The sequence below is a fragment of the Aptenodytes forsteri genome, unplaced genomic scaffold, assembly GCF_000699145.1.
Source record: "Aptenodytes forsteri isolate BGI_AS27 unplaced genomic scaffold, ASM69914v1 Scaffold56, whole genome shotgun sequence".
NCBI classification, from domain to species: domain Eukaryota; kingdom Metazoa; phylum Chordata; class Aves; order Sphenisciformes; family Spheniscidae; genus Aptenodytes; species Aptenodytes forsteri.
Genome location: NW_008796213.1, coordinates 5,734,749 through 5,744,890, shown reverse-complemented (window position 1 = coordinate 5,744,890; position 10,142 = coordinate 5,734,749). Strand labels below are relative to the sequence as shown.

Here is a 10,142-nt window from a genome sequence, read left to right as displayed (position 1 = left end):
AAAAATTTTGAATTAGGCTTGGGTAAGCAATGGGTAAATGCAATCTCTGTCTTCCATTTTTGTCAATAAAAACATTTGTCAAAAACATAGGTGAAATTTCAAGATTGTACCGTCCCTACATAATACTAATTACGACAGTGCTGGGGGGGATTTTGATTTTTTTTTTTTTTTTAATAGGCCCATTCTTTTGAAGGGCAAGCTGGTTTGAAGTGTGATACAGTAAACAAGGGTTCAGTAGATGGTGAGGAACAAAATCTATCGTTGAGTTCAGATCTTAAGTAGAACAACACTGGCAAATCACTATATATCCCAAAAGAATCACTATCCATGCAAAGTAGCAATGAGTCATCCAGCTGAAGCTGTAATCTATATTGGTTCTATTCTTTGTGTATATGTACCACTTGCATTTAAAAAAATGAAGATCTCTTATATAAATATCATGTGTAGTAGCATAAAGGGCAGGGAACCCTTGCTCCATTAAAAGTCACTTACAACTCAACGTCCATAGCAGGCAGAGCCAGCAAAAATGAAAACAGAGTATGTTATGGGATGCATGCTGATAACATCTCAGAGAATCAGACATACTGTCAGCAAGTAATTATTCTTTGAATATGAATCAATGTGGACACAACTATGAATGGCAGACAGCATCCCCCAAAATGGTGAGACAGAGTAATTTCAGCTGCAAACAGTACTTTTATCCAAAACTTGGCATCTAAATGAATGACCAAGTTGAAGTCATAATGTTTGGCAAAAGTCATTGCAGCAGTACATTTTCCAAAGAAGATATCTGATGTTGCTTGCTTTTGGGCAAAATAACCCTTAAGACTCAAAATAGCACTTGTTTGGCATACTTCAAACACAGGGATACACTAGGCTAACCATTTTAATTTTTTGCTGGGAAATTAAATGAGTCTTACAAAATATAACTCTGGCTAAGGCAAACCTTTCACGATTCTATATCAAGACAAATAATTACTGATATTTCACTGACAACAATGCTATCTTCCATGAAAGACATCCCTGATTAAAACAGCATTAGTTCATAACTAGAATGAGATAATTTAAAAGTAGGTTGGTTTTGCTTCTAATTAACTAAAGTTTTGTGTAATTCTTTATCTTGTGGCATTGATCTTTGTAGACCTTGATGCACATCTGCCCAGTGGACTGCTGCCACAGTTAACAATCCCAGCGCCAGTGTTTATAGACTTGTTCAAAGCTTGCTGAAAGCATTGGATAACAACAATCCACCCATCTGGATTGTCAACACTAAAGCAGCAGACATCTGCCAGAGTAATTTGGCTGACTCCAACAGGCCCTCATTTATGGGAATTACAAGGCATGCTGGCATAGAGGTACATAATATGTCCAGAAACTTATGTGATTTCTCCTGGACGGCTTCTACTGGAATCTCCAATGTGACTGCCATTCTGTGCAGTAACTCTTGAAAACGTTTATAAGTATTTGGCTGTACTTTTGAGTATCAGTGGTAGCACAGTCTCCTCTGCAAACAAAGGTAATACAGTGTAGAAACTGTATGATTAACAGCCTGCAACTCCTCTTCCTCAGCGTCTGAGACAGATGTTTCAATCATATACAAAGTTCACATTCTTGGGATGAAAAAGACCTGACTGTAATTGATATAACAGAAGCAGGTACTATTTGGCTAGATTGCTGGCATAGATAATAGTCAAGAAAAAGTGTTGCAAGGATACAATAGTCACTAAATCATAATATCACTCCTAGACCTTGGATAACAATCACAAGCATTGCAATAATGACCTACTGCTGTAATTAAGAGATCACAAATATTGTAAGGTTCTGTACACCACAGTGCTAATACCATATGAATGGCAGGAGTAAACAGTAGAATAGTCAGTATCAAGGACTGGTATGGCAAACAAAAGAGAATACCAGGTGGGTCCTTCATAGGTTTTCGATTTCACTTCACAATAACAGACTGAAAAGATATCTGATTCCTCGTGCTAGGACACAGGAGGAGAAACCCAGACCCAGACCTTAGGTATGTGACTCAGCTTACCACATGAAAAGTATACTAGAGCATTTCTGTGTCCTCTTTAGGCATCACAGCTTCTTGTAAACACCTCTGACCTTTGTGTTCATTTCAAGAATTACTTACAAAATAGCATATCTCAAGAATGTACCTCAAATGCAAAGCAGTATAAAAATACTTTGTGGACTCATAATGCAATGCTATTGCTTCACAAGAAAAAAGATTCTTAACACCTGAGGCTTATACTCTGTCATAAGAACAAAACATTACTAGAAACAACTCAGATGAAAATGCAATTCTTTTTAAAAGGGAATGAAATGTAAAAAAGAACTAAATAAAAATTAACATTATTGATAAAAAAAATCAGGTAACAAACAACCAAGTGTTTGGATTTTTCGGAGTGCCGATTTACTGTACACCTGGTCTGTGAAAAGGAATGGTAGTAGTTGGATTCATTGATAAAAAAAATCAGGTAACAAACAACCAAGTGTTTGGATTTTTCGGAGTGCTGATTTACTGTACACCTGGTCTGTGAAAAGGAATGGTAGTAGAGTTGGATTCATTCATCTTATAGCCCCATGTGAGCAGTATGTCAACTCTCATCATGCAAACAGACTCAGAGGATTCAGCTCCCTAAAAGAATCTGTACTGCCATGCGTGGAACACAAATGCACCTTCAGTAGAATTTATGGATAAGACCTGTGACAATATTGGTAATAACATTCCTTTACCTTACCCAGACTTCTTTCATATGAAGTTGCACATAGAACCGCAGCTCCTCCCAAACACAAGCCATTGTCAGTCTTATGATCACTGTGTATCAGCAACAGTATTCACTGCCCTTTAGAGGGCTTGATCCACTAACAGTGCCGGTAGCATTGGTCCAGCACTTGCAGGAGGCAATACTTCTAAAGAAATTCTCCTGCCTCAGTGTTAGGCAAAACAAATTACACCTCAGCACTATCAAAACCATATGAACAGTAATGGTGAAGAGTAGAAATCACAGGAACTCTGTGACTGGCAGACTTGCACTGGATAGCCAGGTTCACGGCCTCTCCCAGATATCAGGTACTCAAATGAAGTTCGTAATTGCAGTTGCACCTCCTGCTTTTTCCTGTACTTTTTCTTGGCTGAAATACTCTCATCTGCCTGCAAAGAAAAGGGGCCTGGTCTTTCTTAGCCTCTTTATCATGCTTATAAGGAAGTTCCTGCTGTGGTTGGTTTCAGAAAAATGGACTGTGGCTCATCCACAATGATTTTGTGCACTAGGGACTTCTCTCAGAAATGCAGATTCTTACATCAAAAGAGACTAATTCAAACTCTTTTTACAGAATATGAATGTAAGTGCAAAGATGGATATATAAAATACAGTTTGTTTGATGAGGTACAGTTGACTGAAGAGAAACCAAATAGTCTAAAAAGACATACACAAAGGCCGGGCATTCTGGCAGACATAGCAAAGCCTTCTAAAGGCAGACTGATGTTAATAAAGCTTAAAAATGACATAAGGATTTCATTTATACTCTGAAGTCCAAAGCTATTCGTTTGGACTAATAAGCTTCTCTGCTTACAGATTTATCTTGGATCTAGCAGCAGATAAAAATGTATTTGAATCTGCTGTAATCAATAGGTCAATATTTATAATTCTGCTATTCAATTTTTGCCTAGTAGTCTAGCTTTTACACAGCACGTTCACCATCATCACTGCTTTTTCCTTCATTAAGAAGCTAACGTTCCTTGAGGAATCTTCCTTCCTCTTTCCACTTTACTGATTAATTGCGAATCCCCTAATGGAGTTACATATGGACTGTTTTGCAAAAGGTCTTTCAGAATAAGAAACTTAGTTGTTGGGAGGGAGGATTGGTTTCAGGGTTTGTTTGTTTTTAAACAGTGAAAAGAACAGGTCAATTAATTTTAAGCATAGTGTATTGGCAAATTATTCCTACGAGAACAGACCGCTTTATTCAGTAGGAAGAATCCTAAGAAAGGACACAATGACCAATACACCTATCATTATCTTTTCCTAGAAGGAATATACATGCATTACTCAGTTCTTCTGCTGTACAATTCCTTAAGAAATATGTACGTTTCTATGCAGTTCCTCCAAATGAAATTCCTTTCAAAATAACAAACAGCAGAAAATATTTTAAAGTTTTCCCAACTGTGACATTTATTTGTAACACAAACAAATGCAACATTTCATTCTACAAATACATAGACTATAATTCAGCAAAGATCTGAAATGGCTGTTCTGGATCTTGGGCAGAAATTCAGTAAAAGTCACCTAGTTTGCAGGGATTAATCCCCACCCTTTCCTTGTTACATTCTCATGCCACATAAACAGAAGATGACTAAGTTCTCCAAATATTTAGATATGTGCTCTTGCACAAGTCCAGAGCTGTCCCATTATAAGCAGCATAGCGCCTACTTCACGCTAAATCAACTTGTTGATTCTAGGTGACTACCAATTCAGGAGGGAGGAACAACAAATCGGTGCTAGGCAAGAGTCTTAATTTCCTACAGTCAATAATGAAGTGTGCTAATTACCTCTGTTATGTCCTGTGAACTGCTGATCAGAAGTTCTTTCCATTAATAGCATAAGGAATCTCCACTTTAACACCTGCTTGTTGGATTAGGGGTGGGAGGTGTTTGGAATTAAAACACTTAGGTATTTAAGATAGATAGTCTACATAATGAGGTGCTAAGGTCACTGAAAGAAGGAGCGTCCACCTTCAAGAGAAAGTTCCAGGCCCTGGGTCCAAAATGAGCAAATATATGGATAAATATAAGTGATTCAGCTAATACCCAAGAAGGGGTTGGGATTTAGGATACAACTCATAACCTTACTACTTCCTGCTGACCGGCTGTAGCCAGGTTCTTGCCCCCAGTGTTTGGCTTTATGTAAGATACACCTGTTTTATTTATTGTTCAGTCAATACTAGGTATTAGGCTCAAACACTTGTACATGGCAATTACAGTAGTTACAAGACCAAATAAGACTATCACAATTGTTTTGTAACCCATTCCTAAAAGAATTTAAAATGAGACAAATTCCAGGCACATTATCACCTGGATTTTATTTACTCACATATACCACATCAGATTTCAGATGTTAAGAGTTCATATTTCATTGTGACAAGACGGAAGGTAGAAGCAAGAAGAGTTTCTCAAAATAATTTATTGCTCTGTAAGCAGCACTAGGTTATTATTTACTATAAAAATAAAAAGCCAATTTGATATACAGTAATAAAACATAGAAGCTGATATATTAAAACATTTTACATTTGTACTAAAATTGAAAGTTTCAAGATGAAAAGGAAAAAATGCAGACAGTGTTAGGATTCCTGAAGGCATTATGAAGAGATGTACACAGTGCATTGCAAATCTGCAGGTGTACAAATGTTTTTTACTGCTCTGAACAGGCAGAAAGTCACTGAATTTATAGACACATGCTATTGATTTCTTCGCAGTCTAATTAGGAGGTTCTACTAATTATCACTAGAACCACCTCAGATCTTCAACGATCCTTAAAAATTAACAGCCAGTTCAAGAAGCACTAGAGGATACTGGGGGAGTACCGTAATATTGCCCTGATTTTATATTCTTCTGTAGACATCAGCTTAGACACAGTCGACAACTAAATAGACACTGTAGACGGACTTTCCAATCGATCCAGGTCAGTTGTTCTTATTTTAACTGTGCTTTGTAGTAAATGAAAGAGAAGCATTTGAAAGCAAGCCATGTGTGATATATGCTCCATACCTGTGGGTACTATAGCTTCAGATAAGCAGAAGCTCTTGCCACATACACAATTGCTGGGTGGATAGCTTGTTCCGCAACTCTTAATTCATATACCAACATATAAAGAGAAAGGTTTGCTGCCAATGGCAGCTCCAAAGCACTCCTCCTGTTCTGCCTAGGCTGAGTTAAATGAAAAGTACCATTACAGAGCATACATGGCTTTTGCTTTATTAATTGAACAAAACTGTACAAGTACTGAATGTGAGGGAAGAATACAAATTAGCAAAGGGAAGTTGGATGAGAAGTATGAAACCGTACACAATTGACTTTCAAATTTGTCTCCTCTGCAGCCAGACAATTCAAGTCAAAGAAAAGAAACCACTTCAATTGCCCAGAGGCAAGTACAGGCTCTACAGCAAGGAAATGAAAAGAATAAAAAGCAATAATTCTATTTGTCACAGATGCTCTGCCCGGAAAGGATTAAATGCACTTTCCTCATTTGGGGAAAAGTGGGTATACCCAAAATGTCTCTTAGTCAAAATTTGCTTAGGCCATATTTTCCCATGAAACTTCTTACCAAGACGTTACTTTGGCAAGGCAGTCTGCTTTTCCAGGAAGTTTAGCAGTGAACAGAGATTAAAAATACCACATTTCCAGCAACGCTGGTCAGTTCTTCTACATAACATCCTCAGTCTGTGGATTAGTGTTGTATCATTGCCTGTTTTCAGCAGGAATCATTGTTATTCTTTCTGTACTTCCCTAAGGCTATGCATCACCTCTCAGCAGCACTTGTATTTCCTCCTTGGACTTCTTGTAACAAGTATAAAGACAAAATGTATACTTGCTATCTGTGACTACCATTGATGTGTTGTAGACTTGTCTCGACTATTAAATATCAATCTTACTTTCTCCTTCACACCACATCAGTGGTAGGTACTAGTGAAGACCATCAGAAAATCAGTACACAAAAAAACCTACTGTTAGAAATCAATTCTGCTAATAAAAACTTACATTTTGTTCCTAGTGTATGACAGTACAGAGAAAAAGTGGGAAAAGAAAAATGGAGAGTGAGGGAGGAAAACAAGGGGGAACCGGTGCTCTTTCTGCTTAGTCAGTTTCTTGGTCAATTTCCTAGTGGTTTGCCTTGACTAGCAGGATGTTGGTTCCCTGCACTAACCTAAAGGTTAAAATAAACATGGATTTAAGAGATGGGAACCAGCTAAGAGGCACACAGCCACTGAATAGGTGGTTTGTATCACTGATATTAGATTAGCTAAATTTGAGCTGGCCCCATTTGCTTTCTGTATCACTGATATTAGATATTTGAGATTTGAGCTGGCCCCATTTGCTTTCCAGATAAGGTTAAAAATGTTACGCGGGAACTCCTACATTTCCTTCCACAGGATAATAGGTAGACTTCAAAGACTTTTTAAATGAAAAAAACCTGAAGTTTACTTTTCTTTCTACATTCTTAGCAAGCATATCTGACTATATTATATTTGTATCTGGGAAAGGTCCACTTTCAGAAAGAAAATGCAGACAAATATAATTACTGATGTCTAGAAATCTTTATTAACACCTAAGCTCTGAATAACGTAACCTGCCACAGCGGACATCGAAATATAAATTAATGGTTTCAGCTCTAACCCAATAGCAGTCTAAGCTATTGTTAAATTTCAAGCTTTTCAACTCTTTAGTGAATCAGTTTTGATCAAAAACTGTGATAGATCACACCTTTACAACAGTCCTGCTTACTTATGTAGATTAGTTCCTTTTCTTAAATTGCCTTAACTGGAGGTAAGGCTTTATAAACACCACAAATGGACATCACTTTTTCTGTGAACTTTGTTATACTGATCCATCAAAAGGAACTAATCTGTGCTGTTCTAAAAACATAAAAAGAAACAATTATCCATGCTAAAGAAATGGTTAAGTAGTTCTAAACAACAGATAGGATTAGAAGGATTATAGAAAAGGTTACTCCTTAATATGAGTCATTTTAAAAGAGTGAACTCATCAGCCATTGAAGTAGTTTCCATTCAATCTGTAAAATATATAAAGTGGGCACAGATGGAGAACATATTAATTTACAACTGGAAAAGCTTTCTTAAAATTTGAAAACTGTTTAACTTCTATGCAAGCGTTAAGTAACTAAGAATGTGTATCTCATCATACATGTTAATTCTCTCTCTTTTTTCTCAAGGTTTTCTACTCTCAGTTTCAAAATCTCTGCAAAAGGTAGAAGATGAAGATATGTTGCTAACCACATTAAAGCTAGGAAAAACTCTTAGAAATGGAGATAGAACTGCGAACAGAGGAGCTATACCTTTGCTGAAGCATTATAAGACTGAAGACAGCAGTGTTTTGGACGAAAAGGATGACAGAAAAATGAAGTTTTTGGTGAGTTTTCAGTTTTACATTTTTGGCTTAATTGTAAAATGGAAATTCTCTTTATAGCCTTTTAGAAAACAAGTATAATAATGTAGAGCAACAACCTGGTGAATATAAAAAAAAAATCAGTTTAGCATACTATATTCAAGAATAAATTTTCAACTGTAAGTATCTAATTCCAATATTTTAAATGTGTAACTTGGACAGTTGAATAAAAGAAATTTGATTTTTACAGAACTGTATGTAGCCAAAACTTGTGGGGAAAAAAGGCCTATATTTGTTTGATTCAGCATGTCCCTATATGCAGCAACAGGATTTTAACTTCACCAAATATAAGACCCATTATTTTATCATGTTCTTTACCATAAAACCATTTCAGCCAAAGATGTAATGCAGGTCATTACTTTTCAAATAAATAAGATTATTTAAATAAAATTATTTAAGACAAAATACTTGCACTGCTAAGTATAAAGTGTAAAAAGTCAAGTATAAAAAGTGAACACAACTGACTTTAAATAAAGGTAAACTGCTACTCTTGTTTTCCCTTAAAACAGGACACAGGTTCCAGACATGATTTCTTAAATCATGTTATGCCAATCAACTTAGGTAGAAAGGAACTACCTTATCTTGCACTGAAGGGAGCCATGGCTTTTCCAGGTGACACTGAAATTCAAAATATTGAATCAATACAGGAAAGAGAGACTGCAAATGAAAATTCAGCTAAATTCCCTATAGGAAGAAGGGATTTTGACAGTAAGTATATTTTCATTTTCATACAAAAATTATTTCATTCTGGTAAAGTATAATGCAATGTCTATATAGCAGTTTGATAAAGGTTCATTTAGAAACTCTGTTATGTTTGGGATTTCCTAGGGCTGATGAAATCCTGCATTTCCAGTTTACATCTATTGTGATTTGGTGCACAGGGGAGGAAGCATTTGTTAAATTAGTATTTCCAGAGGCCATAAAGAATTCTAGTTCTTTGATGATTTAAACTTTTTTAAACTTTTTTTTTTTTTTTTTTTTGCCTGTAGTGCTCAGGTGTATGCTGGGAAGAGTCTATAGACCTTGTTGGCAAGTCTGAAAGCTAATGATCTACACCACCTTCTCTGAAGATTAAACATTTTATTACGAATTTAATCTAATTTGAAGTTACTGGGTTTTAGTGTGGTTATACATATGCATCCAAAAATACTTTCCCATTGCATTGTAGAGGGAAACATAATTCATCACCAAAAAAGAACATAGCTGTAATTACTATGTATTGTTATCAAAAAATAAAAGACTTCTGCATAATCCAGACTTGCAAGTATTTGTCTAATATTACACACAAGCTACTTCCACTTATTTGAGTATGAAAGGAAGCAATTAATGAATTTCACCCTTTTCTCGCAAAATTTTACAACTTCTGAACCAGCCAACGTACCATGTATGTCAAAACAAAAACTTATAGTCAAAAAAAGTGAGTTAATTTTGCCTGACCAGCAATCAACTTATTCTTGCTTGCAGTTTTGCTGTGTTTTCTTTTTCCACCAGTTTTCCTGTCCAATTCCTTCTGATGGTTGTTTGAAGTCTTAGGTCTTTTAGCATTTTTTTGCAAAGATGGTTCACTTTCCTTATCACAGATTACTTTGTCATTATTCAAATCCATCTGTTCGTTCTTGGAGTTCTTGTTTCTTGGCTGACAACTCAGCTTTCCCATTTCTGTATAACTTCTAGTCTGGTGAACATTTTCAGAAATAGTTCCAAGCACTGGTACATCAAGACATGAATTCATACCTTCTGTCATGTAAGAAGATCAAAAAAATAAATGTGAAGAAGTAAAAGTTACCTGGGATTATTCATCCTTTTTCTATCAGAGGACTGTCATGTGATTTTTTAAATCAAAATGAGTGCTTCATCAGTAAAACAAAACTATGCTGGTCATTGCAGTTACATTTGCTATGAGTTCGTAAGTGTACTGCCAATTTAAAATTATATTGCTCAAAAACATGTA

General features: G+C 36.0%; 2 protein-coding genes across 2 annotated transcripts in view; one reads left to right on the top strand and one right to left on the bottom strand.

Annotated features, from left to right (window-relative positions):
- The first annotated feature begins 7,912 nt into the window (after positions 1-7,912).
- On the top strand, positions 7,913-9,230 carry PMCH (pro-melanin concentrating hormone). Its single transcript, XM_009288377.1, has 3 exons — positions 7,913-8,155; positions 8,701-8,899; positions 9,181-9,230. Exons 1-3 carry the CDS (start codon positions 7,913-7,915, stop codon positions 9,228-9,230), a joined length of 492 nt encoding a protein of 163 aa, XP_009286652.1.
- A 369-nt stretch (positions 9,231-9,599) lies between these two features.
- The window catches only part of PARPBP (PARP1 binding protein), a 59,328-nt gene continuing 58,785 nt past the window's right edge, over positions 9,600-10,142 (bottom strand). Inside the window, 1 exon segment of the mRNA XM_019474402.1 lies at positions 9,600-9,928. Within this exon segment, the coding sequence (XP_019329947.1) occupies positions 9,600-9,928 (329 nt within the window).